The sequence below is a fragment of the Panthera leo genome, chromosome C1 (assembly GCF_018350215.1).
Source record: "Panthera leo isolate Ple1 chromosome C1, P.leo_Ple1_pat1.1, whole genome shotgun sequence".
NCBI lineage: Eukaryota > Metazoa > Chordata > Mammalia > Carnivora > Felidae > Panthera > Panthera leo.
This window is the reverse complement of record NC_056686.1, coordinates 191,406,394-191,430,087: the sequence shown is the minus strand read 5'-3', so window position 1 is coordinate 191,430,087 and position 23,694 is coordinate 191,406,394. Positions and strand designations below refer to the sequence as shown.

Here is a 23,694-nt window from a genome sequence, read left to right as displayed (position 1 = left end):
TTGTTTGAGGTTCCAGTCCCTTGTATCAAAAAAAAAAAAAAAGAGAGAGAAATCTGGCTGGGACACCTGTGGACCCTTGGAGGAAGGCACACCCCTTAGTCCTAGGACTTAAGAACTCTATTCCTTCAGAAGCAGGGTCCTGGGAATTTCCTCCTGTTATCAGGGGCAGCAACTGACATCAGATGCTTAAGGCAAAGATCCAGAAACAACCAGATGTTTCTGGACTGAGCGTTAATTCCAGCCTTTTCTTCCCTGCTTGAGAGAGGGTTTGTTCAGGCTTATCCCCACAGCCACTGCTCCCCTGCAAGCCCCCTGGCTCCCGATTCTACTCCTCCAGTCCATCCCACCCAACCCCATTCCGCCTCATAAAAGACTTTGAGAGCATTCTTACTTACAAAAACATAATTGAATGGGAAATCCATAGCCATTATCAGGATCTCAAATTCAAGAATGTGTCTTGCATGGGCTACAGGTCATTTACACAATCTGACCATTTCTAAGTTCTACTCGAGATTTAAGACAACTAGGTGAGGGGCACCTTGGTGACTCAGTCAGTTAAGTATCTGACTCTTCATTTCGGCTCCGGTCAGATCTCACGGGTTTGTGGGATCGAGCCCTGTGTCTGGTTCCACACTGATAAGGTGGAGCCTGCTTGGGATTCTCTGTCTCCCTCTCTCTCTCTCTCTCAAAATAAATAAATAAACTTAAAAAAAAAAAAAAAAAAAGACAACCAGGTGACATTTTCCCTGGCCCTCACCCACCTCACACAGGGGCTAAGTTAATGGCTCTTTCATTCTTAGTTAGTTCCATGTATATGGCCTCTGTTTTAGTCCTTATCCTTAAGTGAGGTTTACTTTTCTGTGTTTTGAACTAGACTCAAAGTCTCTTTGAGGGAAGAGACTTATCTTTCACATTTTACCTCCTTTCACTCAAAAGATAAATCAAGGCACTCTCTGCTCATCTAGTGGTGGTTTTATCCTGATTTATTTTATCCATGATTATCCCCCAAGTGTGTTCCCTGGAGCAGCAGTATTAACATCCCCAGGGAATCTTTCAAAACTACAAATTCTCAGGCCCCACTTGCCGAATCAGAAACTGAGATGGGGCCCATCAGTCCACGTTTAACAAGGCTTCCGGATGATTCTGATACGTGCAAATGTTGGAGAACTGCTGCTCTAGCCTCTTGCCACTCAATGTGTCGGAGGGTACCCATAGCATCAGCATCACTAGAGAGCCTGTTACACATGAAAATTTTACGCTCTGCCGCGGATCTTTTGGCGTGGCCCAAGAATCGGTGTTTTGACATGATTTCCAGGTGACTTGTGTACTCTAGAGCAGCACTTTCGAAATTTTCAACGTTATTAAATTACCTAGGGATCTTGTTAAACCCAAATTCTGATACCCGAGAATCTGAATTTCTAATAAGCTTCCAGGTGAGGCTGAAGCTCCTGGATCGGGGACCACACTATGAGTAGTGAGGGCCTAGAGTGGAAACAGGAAGTGTTTCAGGGCTTTGGGGAAATTGTGGGAGGGGGCTGAGGGGTGTCTCTGGACCCTCCTCCCTGTTTTTGTCTGACGGATACATCATGCCGTAAGGTACATTTTTAGTCGAAATAGGAATTCTGCTGTAAAACAAATCTTTGAAGCAACTGCGTTAGAGAAAATAGTCAACCTTTAAAGTGATAGACTTGCGAACCTAATTATAAAATAAATGTCATAGGGTACATTAGCGTATGTGCAGGAAGAAGTTGGTGGATATTATGGGTTTTTTTAAACTTTTTTTAAAAGCTTCTACCAAGTTTCCATATTGAAGGAAATTTTGAAACATAAGATTGAAATGAAGGTTGCCCGTGTCTAGAGACCCGATTTAAAGTTGGAAAATAAACCTAAGTTTCAGCTGACGCTTCACCATGACAATTTCATATTTCCTACTTCCTGTCTGAAACTCAGTGGTTTCCTCATTTTTCCATACTGCTTCCCTTTTGGCTTCCATAAACCCACAAGTCCATTTTCAGCATTGGTCTATTGCACCTTTCTAGCTAGGGAGGGAGGAAACAAATTTGACTTCAGACAAGTTCTCATGATCTTGTAGTTCCACAATTATTCTAGTCATCCACTCCCAATGATTTCAATGTGCTTTTTTCACATTTCCGTGTTCACATAGACCCCACATTGAATCTTTCTGAATAGCACCTCTGATTTCTGTCCCTTGGTTCCATTTTTACAGCCACCAACTCACTTGAGTCTTATTTAGTTTATATGTGCACAGTATATTTTCTGAACTGTTTGCCTCAGACTTCTCCACTCCAACTGTCTCCTTCTAATTCATCCTCCCAGACTTAACTTTACATAACATGTGTTTATTTATCCTCCCTGTGCAAAAGCATTGGTATTCCCAGCAGCCTATCGGGACACTATTCGAACCGTTTGACATTCAGGATCTATAACCACCTGATTCCACCTTGACTCTCTACCTCACTTTCTCTAAGATCCTCTATCTAGTTAACTGGGTTTTCAGGGAGTTCAAACCTATGAATACATACTACTCTTTGCCTCCTCTGTGTTTCTGTGGTTGCTTTTGCATCAGAAAAGACAGTCGCCTTTATTTGCACCATTATTTTGGAGCTGACTTGCTCAATTTTTTTTTTTTTTAAAGAACAAGTTCTTAGGGGGAAAAGAAAACCTGATAAGAGCTCTATGGGAAAGGCACACGCAGCTTGGGAAGGAGTTAATACACTCACCATTTAAGCTCTTTGGAGCTTTACTTTTTATTATTATTATTTTAAATGAATGACTCCTGAGAAAGAAATAAAATTCCTTTTTCAGGGTAGCTAAGAAAAGACTATGCAGTCTTGATTACAGCAGAGTGGAAAACTGTTGTAAGTGGCCATTATTTTCTCATAAAGTTTTATCGTAACGCCAAATACTTCAAAATTTACAAGTCCATAAAGGCTAATCTTTTTTTACTTTGCTTTCAATAAAGACAAAACTGGAAATGCATATGTTTTCCTGAAATAAAAGCCTTATCTGAAACCAGATTCCTCACATTCTAGAATGATAACATCTTCAAAATACAAATATTTCTGTTCATGCAACATTGATAATCCCCAGGCATATTCTGATTATTAAATCCTAGCGCTACTCTTATTAAAGGTCCTTTTAGGAAAGTATGACTGTATTTTGTTTGGATAGTCATTCCCACGGGGGGTGTCTTACGTTGGGTTCCCTAGATGTAGACCTCCAAGCGTGGGTTCACGCACCAGTGGTTTACTCAGGAAGTGCTCCCAAGAGAAGCTGGTAAGGGATGGGGGAGAAGGACAGGAAAAGGGAAGCCATGCACAGTTGTAACTTCAGAGAAAGTTCTTCGGAGGGTAACTTCAACCTCATCCCTCAAAACCTCTCCAACATGAGTTACACTTGGGAGTTTTCCCCCAACCCACTGCAAGGGGACAGAACTTTACACTCATGAATTTAATGGTTCCCATCCAGGCAGTGGCTAGGGGTTTCTGGTGGTAGGTACGAATCCCATACACGTCTCACTCTCTGTGACTATAGGAGAAGTATGTGCAGTAGCCAAAAGTAGTCTTCAGAAGATGAGTCACACATGTGTGAACGGTTGGAGGCAAAAAATACCTCCGGGGCAGAGATAGATACAGGAGAAGGGGCCTGAAGGGATACGGATGAAGCATTGGCGGTGGCCGCTGGACAGTGCTTCAGATATCCTGGAGCCAGAAAATTCCTACAAATATGAAATTCTCAGTAATTATTTGATCAACCAACAATTATTAAGAGCAGTGTGACCACAGTCATGCTACTTTTCTTTGTCTCGATTTCGTCTTCAAATAAATAAAAGTACCCAACGGGAATCGTATGAGTATTGCACGAAGTAATATGCAATCAAGTATTTCAATCGCTTCATAGCGAAGCGGAAGTGAATGATTATTCATTTTAATTTTTAACTTCTTTACAGTTAGCATTGTGATTGTATATATGTAGGCAGTGGGCTTCTCTTAGTGTCATGATACATTTATGCCAGATTACAATGTATGCATGAGATGCGAATCATACTGGGGTGATATGAAGGATACATTTTTAGGAACATATCAAAAGATGGCTAAACTGCACAAGAAAAGGAAGGGAAACAGGAGCTCGGTCATACATAGCAAAAACAAAAATATAACTCATTTTGCCACTGATGTAGAAAAAAATAGGAGTTCGAGGTTTGGCTACTTTGGTGGAAGGAAAGTAACAGAAAATGCAAGATATTCAAACTTTCTTAAAAATTAAAGAAAAGGCACCATGGAGACACCTTTATTAGCCCTGAGAAATTATGTTGAACCACATAAAATCACCAACACTTGGACTTTTTGACCTACGAAGACAGCAATTTCATATGACTCAACCTAATATAATACCTGTTGGGAGACAGTCATCTATGGACTTCTCTTGCTCCTATGCATCTTGCTGCCTATGCCAAGGATGCAAGGTTCTGACCACTCTTCACCTGGCCCATTTCTCTGAGTTGTGTTTGCAGCAAGCAAGCAACTGTGAGTAATAAGGAAGTGTCTCCTTCTGGGATAAAGAGCGGTCTTCCTGACTGCTTGCTGTAAAAGCAGTGAAGTCCTCAAGCTCAGTGTTTCTTTCCTATGACACCACTCACTGCAAGAGCAGGTGTCATCTGGGCTCTTTTGGAACTTGAGAGCAAGAGGAACCAGTGCAAATATGTTGATGTTCAAGCTGATTATTGCACCGTGAGTAATGTTGTCCTGTGTCTCTGACTCAGGAGTCGCATGTCTTTCAACATCCATGAAACAGTAACAAGCTAAGTTCTTAGCTTTAAATTGGGGTAATATCAAATCCCAGACCCAGCAACATCACAGTACAAACTTGAGACACTCTCAAGTTTGCATTAATTACATCAGTGGTGAAGTTTCCCCAACCTACCGCCATTTAAGACCAGGAAGTTGAAAGCTTCCTTAAGAAAGATCTGTGTGGGGAGTGCCTGGGTGGCTCAGTAGGTTGAGCATCCGACTTCAGCTCAGGTCATGATCTCGAGGTTAGTGAGTTCAAGCCCCGCATCGTGCGTGCTCGTGCTCGATGCTTTCAGTGCTGAAGCTGTCAACTCAGAGCCCTCTTGGGATCCTCTGTCTCCCTCTCTCTGCCCCTCCCCTGCTTGCATGCGTGCCTGCTCTCTCTCTCTCAAATAAATAGACTTTTTCTTTTTTTTTAAAGAAAGATCTGTGTGGTTGTTTATCACCTTTAGATCTTTGCTCTTAGGATCCTTTCACAAGAAGTAAAAAAAACTTCCAGAAAAAGTAACATACATGTCCTGGCCCTCAGATCTCCTCATGCTCTCAAAGCCATGGGAAGCCCCCCAAGAAAGCTATGATTGTGTCCTAGACTCTTGGGAGAATCCATGTAGGAGGTTTCAGGCAAGCTAATAGCTTGCATTTCCATCTGCTCCCTTCTAATTTTATTTGTCCATAGGCTCAGTCTTTAGACATGAATTAAGTTTTGTAGGTCAGAGTTTCTATAGACTTGGAGGCTCAAATTGTTAAAAGACAACCATAGAAAGTAAAACACAGGCTAGATTAAGGCTGAGAACCTGTGTCCCGAGGCACAGCTCCTTGGCTTTCTTCTTGAATATGGCACTGGTGGTCACAGTAGGTTTCATCCCTCCTGGGTTGACTACTGAGGAGACCCTACCGTTTTCTCCTGACAACGCCACAATTGTGGAGTTGGCATTTTCATGTAAATAGCTGCTGTCTGATTCATTAAGCCCTATTGCCCCTGACATTTTTTTTTTCTTTCTGACCCTCATTAGCCGCACACTGGCAACACAGGAAGAAAGAAAGAGGGCAAAGAAAGGCAATAAAAGGGTTACGACCAAGAAGTATATTGTGACTGTGACCGACAAGGAAATTTGGAAATGGGTGACTGAACGCCCAAGGATGCTCTGTCGGCTGGTTACAGCCACAACATTTGTTCAAAGCCTGACAAGTGCTTAGCACCATTTCAAGGTGTCGCATAGAGATACATAGGAAATGACAGTCATAGACACTACCTTAAGAGCACTTACAGTTTAATAGACAAGATAGTACAATTAAATGCCTGTATTCCCATATATGTATGATCCGGCCCTTGCTTACCTCTCTACTTACTCTTTATTTCTCTCATAGTATCCGTCACAAGCTACAATATTCAGTTTATTTATTTGTGTTCTTAATCATTACGGCTCCCCTGAGCTGAGATTTGCCTTGTATGCAACAGGGTGTCCATTCCAGTTATTTATGGCTACCATCCCCAATCTCACCCACTGAAATAGAAATTCCCAGAGGACAGGGACCATGTCCATCTTATTAACCACTGTAAGCCCAGAGCTTAGCAAAATGTACCTAGCAGATTCTCAAAAAAATTTTTCAAGTAAACAAATAAATAAAATATTGAATAAATTAAGGCAGCAACAGCCACCTAGAGGGATTACATAACATCTTCTGAGTGCCGCTAGTAATTCGACGATACAAAATTAAGTGTGAACCTGGTTCAAAAACACAAGCAAATTTCTCAAAATATTTCGATGAGAAAAAAAAAAAAAAATCTCCGGGCCCTGAAACTGACCGCAGATGCGTAAGTGAGCGTGGCCAGGATCAGCAGACCTTCCTCGCTAACCGATAGATTCATGAGCCACTGAACTTTGGTCTGATCGTAGCAGTATTATAGCAACAACTAATACTCTTTTAAAGTAATAAAAATTGATCACCAGCAAAACACACATGAAAATGCAAACGTGATTCGTCTTTATTGAAATGGGAAGTATCTTTGGTTAAATTATTTGATACCTCCTTAACGACAACCAAGCACCATCCCCGCAACCACGTTCTCGTCACTGGGGCTGAGCCGGCGTGGGGAGCATGCACTCAGAGAAGAGACATGAAGGAGAATAGCAGGCCCAGCACCACGGCGGAAGATGCCGCCTTTCCAGCACTGTCCACGCCCCAGTATTTCTCATAGACGTCATCCAGGACCGAGAGCATAGCTGCCATGCTCTCCTCGCAGGTGGCCTGAATCTGAGCTTCTGGCAGAACAAATCCGTATGTACCATTGTCCCGCAGCTCAAACGTGTATGAGAAGGGGATCCCAATGTCCCGAGCCCAGTCTCTTGAAGACCCTGATGTGGCATCTACAAACGAAAGCATGAAGGCAGAGGTAGAAGTTATACTGGGAAAGGACCCGTCTCCATGGCCATTTCACGGAGGAAAGGCTCGGTGCAGGAAAATGAGTAGACTTTTTCATAGTAAGGATTCATGGGTAGTTGTCTTCTCCCTCTCGTTGAAACGAAGCCCCCGTAAGGGCAGGGATTACATCGTGTCTAACTTCTCTGTTCCCTCTCTCCCGTCTCCCAGAGTACCTCGCATCATGCCCGGCACATAGCAGAGGACTAGTTAAGCTTCTCAGCTGAATCAAAAACTAGGAAAACCCAGCATTACATGGCAAGTGAACTGACATATAAAGGAACTGAAGCAAAATGAGCAACAGGGAAAATATTATGCAAATATCATCCAGGTGGTCCTCAGGTGGGTGGGAGATGTGGTGGCTGAGGATGGGGAAAAGCAGTGCATTGTCCTTTTAACTAAATTTTTTATTGTCTTAGATCCTTTCTCCGAGCCCCACCTGCTTTGCTTTTCAGCCTGATAGGTCCTCTGAGAACTGAATCAACTGACCAAGGGTCACTGGAAAATGTCCTTCCTGTTAACTCCTGTACCTTCTCACTTGCCAGCTCTTTTTAACTGAAGCCAGAGGGAGTTCTGGTATGCGCCAGTATATTAATTTTTTTTTTCTTTTAGCTCACACCTTATCCCTAGAGAGCATAATTCTAGATTGGTACAGATTCCCTTTTATCCTCAGTCATTTTGATTTGTACAACTTCCTGTTGACCTCTGGAGCTCTTCCGTCCTTCTCCTGCCCATCCCACTCCCCAAAGTCCACTGGTTTCTTTTGTTCCTTAGATACTATTGAAGAGGAGAAAAAAAAAAGCTACTTACATAAAATATCTGCACTCGATCCAACTCTATAATTGGTTCCATGCTTTTCTTTCAATGCATTTGCTGCCTTCTGTCCAACTTGGATCTGTAGGTGGGAAATGCAGAGACAGATATCTGGTGTTAAAAATAAATCCAACAATCCAGAGGGTTTCATATTTTGTCCAAATCCTTTTCCAGAGTTCCAGACCATCTTCCTAACTTCCTATTGGACCTCTATACCTAGGTAGCCTGCTGGTACCTCTGACTCAAAACATTCACACCCAATTTCATCATTCCCCCACTAATAAAGCTATTCTGGTTTCCATATTTCTGATGCCCCATGCTCCTGCAAACACATGTAAAATCTTGCCCTCACCTTTGACTCTCTTCCTTTCAAATGGTTACCAAGTTGCATCTCCAGTGCCATCACCCTATTTCAGTCTCATTACCTCTGAAATGGACTATTGTCATCTTCTAGTAAGTTTCCCTTCCTTTCACCAATCCTTATCCTAACCGATCTCCTCTGGCTTCCAGGTGAACTTCTATAGAGGAGAACTATGATCATGATCTTGCTCAAAAGCCCTACGCTTAGCTGCCCATTGAATTAAGCCCAAGCTTCTCAGTTTCATATTTGAGATTGTAGGCTTATAGAATTTCAGAGCTGGAAGCAACACCCTTCCTCACACCTACCACCATGTTACCTGACTACACGGGAAATCCGTCAGAACCGGATGATTTCTAATGTTTCAACCTTGCTCTCTGCAGACCCTTTTCTGAGATCAGAGCCACCAATACTGAGAGACCAAGTGCATTGGCTATGTTTAGTAGCCTTCTGATAAATCTCCTCACGTACCCTTTCAACAGTCTTCTCTAAGTATTCTCCAGCCCGGACTCCCTAATGTTTCCCCTTAGATTCTACACAAACACCACCCAAATCCTCTTACCCACTCCCTGCCTAGACTGGGATCTACCTTGGCTTTCTTTACCTCTTAGGGCAGCCTGACTGATCTTGCAGATGCATCAGTTCCCCTGACTTCTGACTAGGGATGAGCCTAACTTTAAATCTTGTCTTTTCCTTCCTGGTCCTGTGTTGTCCAGGTGAATCCTAAGGTATGACAGAGTGGCGCTTGGGTAGAGTAGGGATAGGCACAATGAAATTCAAAAGGAAGAGTAAAAAAGGTAGTAAGTCGTGGTGGGTCACATATAGCAGTTGAGAGTAGCATCCTTAGGGCATTTGGGACTTTCTGTGTGTGGTGAAAATAGAAGAAAAAACATTCAACTGAACATAAATATTTAAGATTTTCGCGTCTTTACTCAATACTGAGAATTCCATCTTGGGCCATTCACCTTCTCTCTCTCTTCCTGAAAAGAGATTCTACGTCTGGCTTCATTCCTGGTCTCACGTTGTCCAGAATTGACAGGATGGGTAGTAAGGGCTAAAGACGCACAAGAAATAAAGCTGGTTTTCATCATTAACACTGCAAAGGGGTATAAGAGTTGTCTGTAGAAGAAGAGAAAATGATAAGAAGGAGAAGAAAGTCAGAGAGGGGATTTCTGGAGAGAGAAATTCTGCTAAGGAAATAAAAATGAAAGGCGAAGAGAAAGGATCACGGTAGTTGCTATCCATAGTGAAATGAACAGCCAGGGGAAACAATTTCTGTGATTTACCAACTACAGTTCCTTTCAAAGTTCTTTCAAAGTCCGGTAGAGATACAAATTGCTTTTAATTATTTGTCATTCCTACATGTCTCTGCATTTCTTTGAGTGAAACTACATGCTGACTGGTCCATGTGGGCCTTAACTTTTATTTGGATTATATGGACCAGTTCCAGGCTATATTTTCCTTCCAAATGGCACTTGGATTTTTTTTTTCTTCTGCACTTCACCCCAGATGATGATTTCCCTCTTCTGATTGCCAGCCATTACTTATTTTATCCTACGTAATTCCTTTCCCTCAAATCCTGGCTGTGAACTTCTGATTTTTTTTTTCAATGATCCCATTAGCAATTCTAATGGGGAAGTCGATAGGAGCAGGAAGAATAACATAGAATAACATATAGGAGAAGCATACAATGGTGGCCCTAGCTTATAGACTTGGTCCTTTCCAAGAAGATAAAATAAAATGCGAAGATTCTGACTTCTATCTTTCGGGGTGGACCTCCTGATTATTCTTCCCTCTCCTTTTGACACTATACCCCGAGGCCATACAGAGCCAATTTCTCCGCTGCCTTCTTCTCAGCCTACAGGAACTTCAGTCAAAATAATAAAAATCCCTTTGCCAGTAGCACATAGTTTACATTTCTAAAGACCTCAAGCCTCCTTCATAACTCCTTCACTGGGCCCAGAGAATTTCCTATAGTCGTATATGCCCAGGCAGACACACAAAAAAAAAGGTTGATGAAGGCCCTGGCATGTGTGTGGGGGGATGGAGCTTGGGATGGAATCTAGAAGTTGAGAAGGAAAGGGTTCAAATGAAAGAATGTCTGCATTTAAAACATTAGAATTTTTACAGCCATTGTAATTTCCAGAGCCATTTAGAACAGGGCTATATATAGTTATGTTTCCCCTACATAGTGATTGCCAAGTTGTCTATCATGCAGTGTAATATTTATCATGATTTCTACAAATTTCTGGTTTTGTAAATATATAGAGATTAATTGCTAGTCTCTGGTCGTTGTAAATAGTACCCAAACTGGAAATCTCCTTCAACAGTTGGCTTGATTCCGTGCCTCTGTGCACTCTATCAAAGCTTACCCTTAGGTTCTTAACCCAAAACCACTGCTAGCTAGCTTCAACAAGGTTGACACAAGGTGGCAAAAATTTCACACTGTCTTTTTTAGAGATGATTGTTCATGCTAACTCTTCAGCTCCTGAGACTGTAAGAGATACGGAATTGAAGCAACCTTTCTCAATTCAATGTCTCAGTTTCTGCCTGTCGTTCTAAAGTGTTCTCGGTAAGTCCCACCTTGGAGTTACCATCCAGTAGTGGTGATATCTGTGTGACAGGTCTCTCCTGCCCTCTTGCCTCTTCTAGCCTGTGGCCAGAGGGCTCTAACCAGAGAGCCAACAGCACAAGAACCTCTCACCTTTGCATACAAACCTTGCAAAATGGTCACCTAGTATCTGTTTCCCTGAGCCACAAAAGGAACAAAGTTCCCTAAAATTATACCGGGGTTACAGGCTGCTTTTTTATTTTGCTGGTGGAAGGCGTGTCCCATCAAAGATCTATAACAGCCTGTCTTTGGTGGTTCATTTGTGTTTGCCACAGATCCCTTTGAGCAGAAAGTAGACATCTACAACAAATGCCACAGAAACCGGGATATAAAAAGGGTTCTGGGCGTCTCAGCTGAAAGCCCTGTTTCTACAGTTTCCTTTACAGAAGAAATGAGATTTCTAGAGCTCAGGGATAGGAAGAACTAGGACACAGTGGTCTGGGCATCTAAGTTGATAGGAGTTCCTAGAAGCTGCAAGCCGTTTCAGAGCAGAGAGACAGTTATGAAGTGACTAAATGAATGTAGCCTCTGGAGTCTGAAGACATGAGTTCCAGTCCGGACTCTACCAACCACTGCCTGGGTCCCCAGGCCTCTGTGATCGCAATAACAAGTGTTGATGAGCATGTGGGGCAATCGGAACCCTTGCACACTGTTGGTCGGAGTAGAAAATGGTGCAATCCCTATGAGGAACAGTATTTTCCTCATAAAATTAAAAATGATTCATCGATTCATTTGATGATTCATCGATTCCATGTCTGGTTGTATACCCCCAAAATTGAAAGTGGGATCTCAAAAGAATATCTTTGTATACCTATGTTCATAGAGGCATTATCTGCAATAGCCCAAAGGTGGAAGCAATTCAAATATGCAGTGATGTATAAAGAAAATGTGATACGTACACATGATGGAATACTAAGCCTTAAAAAGGAAGGGGATTCTGACATATGACACAACGTGGATGACCCTTGAGGGCATTATGCTACATGAAATGAGCCCGTCACAAAAAGACAGATATCATACGATCCTACTTGTAGGAGGTTATCTAGAGCGGTCAAGCTCCCAGAAAGTGAAAGCAGAATGGTGGTCGACTGGGAGCTGTTTTTAATGGGTAGCGAGTGCCAATTATGCACGACAAAAGAGTTTTCTCGAGATTAGTTGCACAATAATGCAAATACACTTAACACTCCCGAACTGCCCACTTAAAAATGGCGAATTTTAGGTCATTCCAATTTTGTCATAATTAAAAGTCGAAAAAAAAAAATAATGCTTTACAAAAGATACCAAGCATTCCAACAATTCTAAATGTCCTCTCCCTTTACTTTGTGTCTTTTGTCCTCGGGTTCCTGAAAGGGCAAAGACACCTGTCCTTTTCAGCAGTTTTGCCCGGTGCTCGGGTAAACACAGCTTCAGAAGAGCCAGGTGAGACAAAGTGCAGTTTCCCTGCCCGGCTTGGGCCTCACGGGCGCTCCCCCTTACAGACATTCCTAGGCAAATACTAGAAGCAGAGCTTAGAAGAAAATAAAGCATTGTGTTTAGCAGAGAAGAGAGCAGATATTATTTAGCCATGTTATTTTAGATATGCCATATTCCACTAACAGCTGGCAAGTTCTTTAAAGCATGGTTCAAAAGCTATAATTGCTGAACGGAGCTTCAAGAGAATTTACAGAAATGAAAGCACATTCCTGCAGATTATTAACATAATCGTCTCATTTATATTATAGACGAATACCTAAGATGTCTCCCAACTTGACACTTTGTGAAACAGGTAGTTAATTAATGTAGGTAAAGCAGCATTTAACCTGAAGCCTTCCCAGCAGGCGTCTGGCAAGGTGTAAAAAGCAGACGAAAGAAAATAAGGAAGATCGGGGAGAAAAAAAGCGGGGCTGGAGCCAAAATCTCGAAAATGGAAACCGAGGAAAGGAAGGCAGGGGTCCCATGGAGGCTTTTGTTAAGACTCTGCTGCTGTGGGCTTACCAGCTCCTCGTGGTTACTGGACTTATTTTTAGTGTAGCCATAAGGAGTGAGAATGAGCTGCCCAAAAGAGTGCATGGTCAGGAAGCACACGATGTTGTCCTTCTTGCTCTCTATAAAGCTGGAGACAGCTTTTGTCTCTGGTTCTGATACCGGTCCTGTCCCGCAGAACGTTATATCTTGGCAGTTTCTAGATGCGCCGATGCCTGGAATATACGGGACACCATGGGAAGGTCAACATGATGCCAGTTGAGAACTGAGGACAAGGAGTCACCCTTGCTCGGGGCAACCCGTGGGTGGAATCAGGGTTTTTCCTGGCTTGTCGAAGTTAGTTCCCGTTAAATTCGCGAACAAGGATGGTCACTCAAGGAGGAACTCAGAAAGGCAGGAGGGCTGACCTTCAGACTTAGAGACAAACTCCACGCTTCCATGGGCTGCAGAGGGCGATGCAAAATGAAATGGCATTCCTTTTACTTAAATCTGTGCGGGGCCCTGAAACAGACGTTTGGGAACCAGTTCGTGGGTTCCTAGGTCAGGCTCTGCCATAGCCTTATTGGCCTAAGTCTCTTTCACTGACTTTCTGGCTTCCATATCATGAGAGTTATTTTGCAAGGACGCAGTAGCCTGTTCTCACTGATAGTATAAGGACCATCAGCCGCACACCTTGTACGCACTGGGCACTGTGGTTGGCTCCTCCTCTGTGGAAACTGATCAAATCTCCACAACAATCTACCGATTGGATGGTATGACTACGGGCCACATCTTATTTTATTTTATTTTATTTTATTTTATTTTATTTTATTTTAGCTTAGTTTAGCTTAATTTAGCTTAGTTTAGCTTAGTTTAGTTTAATTAATTAATGAATTTATTTTGAGAGAGAGAGAAGAGGAGGGGAGGGGCAGAGAGAGAGAGAGAGAGAGAGAGAGAAGGAGAGAGAGAGAATCTTAAGCAGGCTCCACGCTGTCAGTGCAGAGCTCGACTTGGGGGTTTTGCATCTCAGGAGCCATGAGACCATGACCTGAGCCGAAATCAAGAGTTGGATGCTTAACCAACGGAGCCACCCGGGCGCCCCCCCAGGCCACATGTTAAATAAGAGAAAACTAAAGCAGAGAAAGATGAAGCAATTTTTCCAAGACCATACAGCTGTCAACCCTTATCATCTGGTTTTTAACCAGACTGCTCTGAACTATTTTTTTACCTCTTTATTTGCTTCTGATTCCTTGGGCATGTTGAGATTCAGAAACATGAAAATGCTTTAAGAAAGAAATGTTTGCCTTTACTTCTGCCTCCCTGCTATAAAAATAATCTGCACGGATAATTCTCTGACTTTTCTTTTCTTTACGGTAATTCGTATATTTAAAAATAAGGTGTGGGGCACCTGGGTGGCTCAGTTGGTTAAGTGTCCGACTCTTGATTTCGGCTCAAGTCATGATCCCGTGGTTCATGAGATCGAGCCCAGCATTGGTTTCCATGTTAATGGTGTGTAGCTTATTTGGGATTCTCTCTCTCTCTCTCCCTTTCTCTCTCTCTCTTTCCCTCTCTCAAAATAAATCAACTTAAAAAAAAAAGAATTGAAGTTTTAAAAAATAAGGTGATAGATTTCAAACATATTCACTTGATCTAGGTTTTCTTTGCCCTTGTTTACCCCATCCCACTTGATGAGAGTCCTGCATTTGAGTGTTGCTGGTTCTTACTATATAGATGTCATTCCTTAGAACAAAAACACTGGTCAAGAAGTCCAGAGAGTTGTGCAAAATTAGCTGTCTACTTCTGTAAATTATATCTCTAGTAGTTCACCTCGGTCCTAGCTTCTCCTCTCTGTTTTTTGTTCAGCAGGTCATCTACTAAACATGTACTTACTACACCATGATACATTGAAATTTCGATTGAGATCTGTCCCAAAACATGTGCCATTATTGTGTGATGAACGGGATTTCCTCCAAAGCCGATCCTGTAACAGAGGAACATAGAAATGCTGCTGTTCTAAGGTCTCATAAATCACAGTGTTGGTAATGATTGGGTGGCTCTCAAACATAAAAATATTCTCTAGGATTGTCTGGAAAAACTTGCCTTTAACATAATGAAGCTTGTGCATGTAATTTTTAGTCTCACAGAGGGGCCAGCAACCCCCAATAACAGAAACATCTGTACAATCCAAGCGTACCTACATGTAAACCATCAAATTGGATGGAGTATGGCCTTTTCCTCATGAGCAGATGAGCAGTGCCTGGTGGACGTGATCTGCTTAATCAGGGATAGCTTCAGAGAGTCATTTTTTATGTCCGAGTGATACAGGATGAAAGGTAAATAGCTTGGCAGATGGAAAAGGGCTGTTCCAGGTGTATCAGTGATGGTCTCTGCACATTTCTGGAAGCAAAAGACTGATGAGCAGAGATGAAGATAAAGACAAGTTTCTCCAGACAAGCTCAGAGGAAAGAATTTGATTCACACCCACGCCGAAAGGCTATTGCAGAGAAAGGGGTCCCAGGAACAGCTTTTGGAGGAGCAAAGGGGGAGAGGGAGGAATGGATACTCTTTAGAAACAGGGCTTCTTGTTTGTGGAGTGATATGCTTTAGTGAGATTTTAAAGAGGAAGCTTTTCTACTAACTAAAAACCTTATGAGATATTGGTTCCCTGTGTGAATGATCACAATGAAAAATGAAAGTTGGGTTAGAGTTTATATATCATTTGTGCCCCTCATGCTTCAAAACTAGGTGGATACTAGGCAGCATATGAATCTTATACCAATCTGGCAAGCAATCCCCAAACTTTAAGGAGGTGGAGTTGGAGTTGGAGAAACGTTAACTCTGGCTGGAAAACTGGGAATACGTTAAAAACAAACAAACATAAAAATATGTGTTGGATTTCAACTGTAAAAAGACCTCAGCTCTCTCAATCCTAAACCTGATGTAGATTGTTGGCTTAACATTATTGAGTTGATTTTTATTCCAAATGGGGTTTCTTTCTTTCCATGGCCACAAAACATGTTGGTCGCTCCGACGACTAAGGTCAGAAAAACGAACCTGAGTCAAGATCTAGTTCGTGAACTCATTCCAGAACCAGACTCGACATACTCACAGTTGTCCAAGTGTAGATATAACCATCTATGTTCAGAACGGGAAGCACATAAAAGTCCAGGTTTCTAAGCAACTTTTTTATCCTTGAGTCGTCTTTATAGTTTTGTAGAATCTGAAAATTTAAGAGAGAAACATTTGGAATGCTCCTGGGAAGAGATATTTTCTTTCAATTTTCTAACAATCTCAACTTAATTACAAGAGGTGATTGTACATGGAACTTCTACCCTTCTACCCTCCAGCCTGCCTCAGTTGTCCTGTTTGTTATGGTAGTGGTTCTCAAGCTTTATTGTGCATCAGAATCACCTGGAGGGTTTGTTAAAATATACACATCCTGGCTCTCTTCCCTCATTTCCATCCCCTACCCCTAATTCCCTAGGTCTAATGTGGTAAGAATTTGCATTTCTAACAAGTTCCCAGTTATGTTGATGCTGTTGATCTAGGAACCGCACTTTGAGAACTACTCTTTGTAGGTATCTTTCTGTTGGTTTCTCAAGACTTATAGGGTCCAGCTAATAGGTAACAATTCACTGAGCAAGGTATTTTCCACATGCTAAATCTCTCCATCCATACAACAGACCCCCCTGAAGAAGCCACTCCATGCTCCTTCTGCTGGTGAAAAAGTAGGGATCCTAGTGTTAGAAAAATTGCCCAAAATTATTTGAAAAAGACAGCACCAGGCTTTACTCATCTCTGACTTCCAAGGTGTATTGTCATATACACTTAGGTATGTTAACCTTCCAGTAAAAATTATTTAGGATCCACTAAAAAGAGATCAGAATACCTAACCCAGTTTTCAGTAAAGCTACTTATACATTCCATGTTCCTTGGAGTGAAGGAGTAATTCATGCCTACATGTGAAAGAAGCATGCTTTCTAAATAGCTGTTGTGACAGGTATTTTGTTGGGTGGTTAACCATTATAAGAAAACTAAAGAGGGACGCCTGGGTAGTTCAGTCATTTGAGCAGCCAACTTCAGCTCAGGTCATGATCTCATAGTTTGTGAGTTTAAGACCTGTGTCTGGCTCTGTGATGACAACTCAGAGCCTGGAGCCTGCTTTGGATTCTGTGTCTCCCTCTCTCTCTGGCCCTCCCCCCCCCCCCAAAAATAAATAAGCATAAAAATAGAAAAGGAAAGAAAAGGAAGCTAAAGACACTTACTTCTTTCACAAACCATTGGCAAAAAGCTGGGGCAATCCATTCCCTGGCATGAATTCCACAGTCCATCCAAATGATCTTCTTGGGATTATTGGATGGTTGACTGATCTGGAGGGACATTCATGCTCTGTTACCAAACAATTGCTTATAATCATAAGCCACTGTGCAAAGTTATCAGGGTTTTTTTATTCCCCCACAGGTCCCTTTCTTCCTCAACTCTGTGGTTCCAAGCACGAGGCAGGGATGATGGCAGAGACATTTACCAATATGACCCTTTCCATGGCTGCTCTTGTTCTCCTGCTAGGTACCTTGGCTGCTATTCTTAGGACCATATTCTGACTCCCCGTGTCCCCCACCCAAAGCCTGGCCTTCCCTTCACCCCTATTTCCTAATTATAAATAAAGGCAGAAACCCCCAAGTTATAAACCAGGAGACCAAGTCTTTATAAACCTTATAAAGGCTTACCACATAGGATTCACTCAGAGTGGTAAAGTACCTACAAGAAGTAAGGTTCAAGTAGTTAAAAATGAATCCGGGTCTTCATTTAAACTTCTTGGAACTGTTGGGGTGCCTGGGTGCCTCAGTCGGTTAAGCACCCGACTTCGGCTCAGGTCATGATCTCATGGTCAGTGAGTTCGAGCGCCGTGTCGGACTCTGTGCTGACAGCTTGGAGCCTGCTTCAGATCCTGTGTCTCCCTCTCTCTCTGACCCTCCCCCATTCGTGCTCTGTCTCTCTCTGTCTCAAAAATAAATACTTTAAAAAATTTTTTTAACTTCTTGAAACTGTGAATGGATCCAAATACATAACCTCCTGCAATATCTACTAAATTCATTAACTTCCCCTATTCCTTAGAGACTTTTCCAATCCCAGTCAACCAAATCTTCTTTCCTTTCTCCCTGTGCCATTCTTGTACATCAGTTCAGCCTTAGAGGGGTGGGGTGAGTGGGGATTAACCTGGCAAGTGTGGATTCCCTTTGATGGAAAAGAGGTTGTGAACACTCCCAAGTTTGTAACAGTCATATCTGTTTTGAATGTAAATGGCCTAGACTCTAGTCATTGAAAGCCTTTGGAAGAGGTTGATCAAGAGTCTCCCTCTTTATCAATGAGAAATTTACAAATTGAGATAAATACAAGACTGGATTCATCATATTCAAGGAACCTTTTCCCTCTAACCTCATCCATTTTCAAAACTGCCAGCATATTTCCTAATCCACCTTTTATCTTAACTCTCTTTTATAATTACCCCTTTTATGAGTGTGTGTATTTGACGATTAGTTTCTTTTTATTGCTTCCTTATTCTTTAAAATATGCCCCAGGCAGAGGATATTTACCCATCTTTTTTGGCTGACTTAGCTCAGAGTTTGATGGCCTATTGAAAATCAGGTAGGTAGTGAATGAGCCAATCATTCACTCAATTCCTGAGTAAATTCTATTTCAGAGCCAATACAACTTATTTTTTTGTAGTTATAGATAACTCTCAAATTTGGGAATGTGCTTTGTAAATTAATATGTCTACAATAAGTGGTAATAGGACAGTGAACCAAGGAATTAAGGTAATTCTCAGCCTTCTCACTCACCTTCAAATAATACATGGGCCGGGTCTCATAGGTCATTCCCAAGAAATGCTGTGTCACGACTTCTGCGTACTTCTCACTTATCTGGATCATCCACTGATAGATCTGAAACAGTCAGGAAGGACTGCGGATATCAATAAGAAAATCGTTTGCTTGCCTCTAATTAAGATAACTGCTTCTCTCATTAAGAAACTGAACTCTGGACTATTTGTTCTACATTACAACCACTGTGTGCTAAACACACTACAAGACTCAACCAATAAAGTATCACTGACTGCCTCCCATTTTCTTTAAAGATCTACTCTGCCACCCAATCTTAGAACACCTTATTGAACTTTACAAATAAATTATTGAGAATTCATAGTTTCAATAATCCACTGATAACAGGGAATATCAGAACATCATACTGGGGCAACTGGGTGGGGTGGCTCAGCCAGTTAAGCCACTGACTTCGGCTCAGGTCGTGATCTCACAGTTCATGGGTTTGAGCTCTGTGTTGGGCTCTGTGCTGTCAGCTCAGAACCTGGAGCCTGCTTCAGATTCTGTGTCTCCCTCTCTCTGCCCCTCACCCACTCATACTCTGTCTTTCTCTCTCTCTCAAAGACGAATAAACATTAAAAAAAATTTTAAAGAAACATCGTACAATAACACGTCCTTCAAATGGTCACACACCTCTAGGCTTCCATGTGGTACCCAATCATGCCAGAAGTTTCAGTCAGGCTTTTGGGGGATCTTTTGGGATCCCAGCAATATCCTTTGCTAATGCCCATGGATCCAAGATTAGAGAGGAGCTGGATATGCCCTTTACAGAACATGCCAATAGAAGTTCCTCAATCAATCCCAACTCAATCATTTTGATTCATGTGAGGAGACCTGAATGGATGTTGATTTAATTAAAAGTCTTATACCATGCTTGGAAAAGCAGGGTCTTATACCTTCACCTGTATGTCATTACTATGGGATTCTATAATGGTGAATGGAATAAGGGAATTCATAAACATAAAATATATTAGGATAGTCATTATCCTATTGAGTGTGGGGCAGTCCCACACTCAATATCTGTATAGTTGAAACATCTGTTCCGTAAGGGTTATGGTAAATAGCAATAATTACTTTGGGATAACAAATATTCTATTCAAAGAATTTGTATCTCGATTGAGGTACATGGAATATCTGTAGATAAAATTCATTATTATAACACTAGTAATAGGTCAGTGGGGTTTTTTCAACTCAGTTCTGTTGACTGAAGAGAGCAACAGCTTATCACGTGGGTATTGTGCATGCTTCTTGATGGCACTGAGACAGATGAAGGTGTCTTAAGCCGTGGGAGGGCTACAAATAACAGCACAGCAGGAGCATTTATTTCTTTATTGTTTAATTTTTTTAATGTTTATTTATTTTTGAGAAAGAGAGAGACAGAGTGTGAGTGGGGGAGGGACAGAGAGAGAGAGAGACACAGGATCCGAAGCAGACTCCAGGCTCTGAGCTGTCCTCACACAGCCCAATGTGGGGCTCGAACCCATGAACTCTGAGATCATGACTTGAGCTGAAGTCAGACGCTTAACCGACTGAGCCACCCAGGCGCCCCCCTTCATCATTTAATCAGATGTAGTATAGTGTATTCCATTCACTCTCACAGAAAAGCTGCAAGATAGGTACTGATTTCCTGTTTCGCAGACGAGGAAACTGAGGATCAAGGAGGTTAAATGTTTCGGTCAAGGTCACAGAGCAAGTGGCCAAGGCAGGTGTGACCTTTCCTGATACCAGAGCATAATCTTTCCAGGGGCCTTACTGTGCCTTCTTCAAATTTTTAGAATCTTTACTGCTTGAGGGTGATTGTTACAGAAGAATGTGTAAACTTGTTCCTGCATTCTTTGAAAAAAAATTCCGGAAATTATTAATAGACCCCCCAAATGCTGAGAGAATTCATGATAAAGCCTATTTGGAAAGCCACTTGGGCATTTATATAAAAATTTAGATGTGCTTATCCTTAAACCCAGAGATTCTATTTCTAGAAAATTTATACTTCGAAAAAAGCTTGGCGTAAAGTCACAAATATGTCTATAGAGTAGCTAATTCTTTCCTGTATCCAGTTTCAAAAACAACAACATCTTAGTAGCAATACAAATATTTCTTTAAAAAAATTTTCCCTGTGTCCTTGCTTACCTCCTCCATGGGGTGATATCTGGTATAGGAATAGGCGTCCAGGCCTCTCCTCTGGCTCACTGTCTCTTCCACAACCTCTCGTCTGTGTTGTGCTAGGGATCTGCAGAAGAAAGCCAGGCTGAAAGCAGGGAAGAAACTCGGATGTCCTGAACAGTGAAAAGCTGATAAAAAGGTGGTCAGAAGCGATGGGAACAGGATTTGAAGGAGAGAAATTCAATGTTAGCGTCTTCTCGCTGTGACTTACTGACTGTGAGACCTTGGGCAACAATTGAGTCTCTCCAAGCTGTAATTTCTTCACCAGTTGGGTGAGGGGAGGACAGCCACTCCAATCTTGCAAGGAAGCTGAGATAATTCAGTAAGATGTTGTAGACGAACATACTTTTCAATTTGTAAAAGAAGTAACAGCTATGATTTATTGAACTGAAACTTATCATGAGACACTCAAGCAATTTTTTTTATTTTTTTTAATGTTTATTTTATTTCTGAGAGAGAGAGAGAGAGAGAGAGACGGCAGCAGGGGAGGGGCAGAGAGAGAGGGGAGACACAGAATCCGAAGCAGGCTCCAGGTTCTGAGCTGTCAGCACAGAGCCCGACACGGGTTTCGAACTCACGAACCGTGAGATCATGACTTGAGCCAAAGTCGGGCGCTTAACAGACTGAGTCACCCAGGGAGACACTCAAGCAATTTAAATCTCCTTCACTTCTCTTGACCACTCTGGGATAGGTACTCATAGTATCCCCATTTCAGAGATGAAGAAATTGAGTCACAGGGAAAGTGTTGGGATTGACGATAACTGACAGCCTGATTGAAGAGCCTGCAGTATTCTTAAATTATTTTTAAAATGTTTTTGAAGTATGATTAACATACAGTGTTACATTAGTTTCTGTTATACAATATGGTGATTCAACAATTCTATACATTTCTCAGTACCTATCATGGTAAGTGCACTCATAATCCCTTTACCTATTTCACCCATATCCCCATTCACCTCCCCTCTGGCGGCCATCAGTTTGTTCTTTGAATTTAATAGTTTGGTTTTTCTGTTAGTCTCTTTTTTTCTTTGTTCATTTGATTTGTTTCTTAAATTCTACATATGAGTGAAATCATGTGGTATTTGTCTTTCTCTGTCTGACTTATTTCATTTAGCATTACGCCCTCTAGGTTCATCCAGGTTGTTGCACACAGTAAGATCTCATTCTTTTTTACAGCTGAGGACTATTCAACACATGTATTATAATAGGAGAAGATAGGCTAAAATAGGCAGAGAGGAAAGGATTAGGATCTGAGTTCCCGGTGGGGTGGGGGGACACATATTTTGCAACAATGCTGGGAGTGTCTGACCACAGCAAACCCCCTCAAGGCTTAAGGTTCCTCTTAAGAATGTAACAGACCTCCCCCACCCCCCACTCTGATTTCCCTTAGGAATTTGACAAAAGACCTAGGTTCCGCCAGAAACCACCCCTCATACAATGGAAACTAGCCAATCAGGGACGGAGAACTCAGCACCTAGCTAGCAAGGGTAGAACCTGAGAAGGAACAAGGGAGAAGTGAAGGGGAGGGGGAGGGCTGACCAGAACCTTATAAAACAAGGACCCTTCCCTATAGTCCTGGGGCATTCACTTCTGAATGTCCCTTCTCTGTAAAGAGAGCTTTCCTACTATTCTTCCTTTCTAATCTTATACTCTGATAAACTTTTGCCTCCTGCTCATTTTGTGTCCACCTCTTCATTCTTTGAAGTGGCAAGACAACAAATCCCGGGTATTGTGGTAAAAAAAATCCTCCAACAGTATTGTTTACTTATAATACTCCATTATATAGATACATATATAATGCGTGCATATATATATACACACACATACACACATATATATATCCACCCCCCCCACACACACACATATCAATAACCCACATCACAGTGGAACATTTGTTATATTCAATGAACCAACATCAACAGACACATCTTTATTTTTCAAAGTCCATAGTTTACATTAGGGTTTACCCTTGGTGTTATACATTCTATGGATTTAAACAACTGTATGATGAACTGTATCCACCATTGTAGTATCATAGAGTCTTACTGTCCTAAAAATCCTCTGTGCTGTTAATCCCTGTCCCCCATCCCCCAACCACTGGCAAACACTGATACCTTTACGGTCTTCATTGTTTTGCCCTTTCCAGAATGTCACAGAACTGGAATTACACAGGGTGTAGCCTTTCAGACCGACTTCTTACACTTTAGTAACATGCATTTAACTTACCGCCATGTCTGTTCATGGCTTGATAGCTCATTTCTTTTTAGAGTTGTCTCACATTTCATTGTCTGGAATTACCACAGTTCACGTATCCATTCACCTACCAAAGGACATCTTAATTGCTTAACTGGCACTCATGAACAAAAATATCACAAACATCTGTGTGCAGGGCTTTGTGTGGACGTAACTGCCAATTCATTTGGGTAAATCCCAAGACACATGATTATTGGGTCATACGGTTAAGAGTATGTTTAGTTCTGTAAGAAATTACCAAATTGTCTTCCAAAGTGGCTCTCCCAGCCTGTGTTTCCACCAGCAATGTCTGAGAGTTCCTGTTGCTCAACCTTCTTCACCAGCATTCGGTGTTGTCACTGTTCAGGATTTCGCCCATTCTAAGTATGTAGTGATATCTCATTGCTTCCACTTGCAGTTCCCCAATAACATGATGTTGAGCATCTTTTTGTACCCTCACTTGCCATCAGT

General features: G+C 41.9%; 1 protein-coding gene across 1 annotated transcript; it reads right to left on the bottom strand.

The window, feature by feature from the left end:
- Positions 1–6,823: 6,823 nt before the first annotated feature.
- On the bottom strand, positions 6,824–23,223 carry CPO (carboxypeptidase O). Its single transcript, XM_042948702.1, has 9 exons — positions 23,218–23,223; positions 20,959–21,147; positions 18,796–18,897; positions 17,221–17,325; positions 16,065–16,175; positions 14,846–14,936; positions 12,989–13,191; positions 8,043–8,127; positions 6,824–7,180 (listed from the first exon to the last, which is right to left on the bottom strand). The coding sequence occupies exons 1-9, from the start codon at positions 23,221–23,223 to the stop codon at positions 6,918–6,920; spliced, it is 1,155 nt and encodes a 384-aa protein (XP_042804636.1). The 3' UTR covers positions 6,824–6,917.
- Positions 23,224–23,694: the final 471 nt, after the last annotated feature.

What these genes read in the sequence shown, in the direction of transcription:
- CPO (XM_042948702.1), bottom strand. An exon ending in GGCCCATGTATTATTTGAAG is followed by an intron (nt 17,326 to 18,795) that starts GTGAGTGAGAAG and finishes ATGTCCCTCCAG; the next exon opens with ATCAGTCAACCATCCAATAA. An exon ending in CCAGTAACCACGAGGAGCTG is followed by an intron (nt 8,128 to 12,988) that starts GTAAGCCCACAG and finishes TCCCACCTACAG; the next exon opens with ATCCAAGTTGGACAGAAGGC.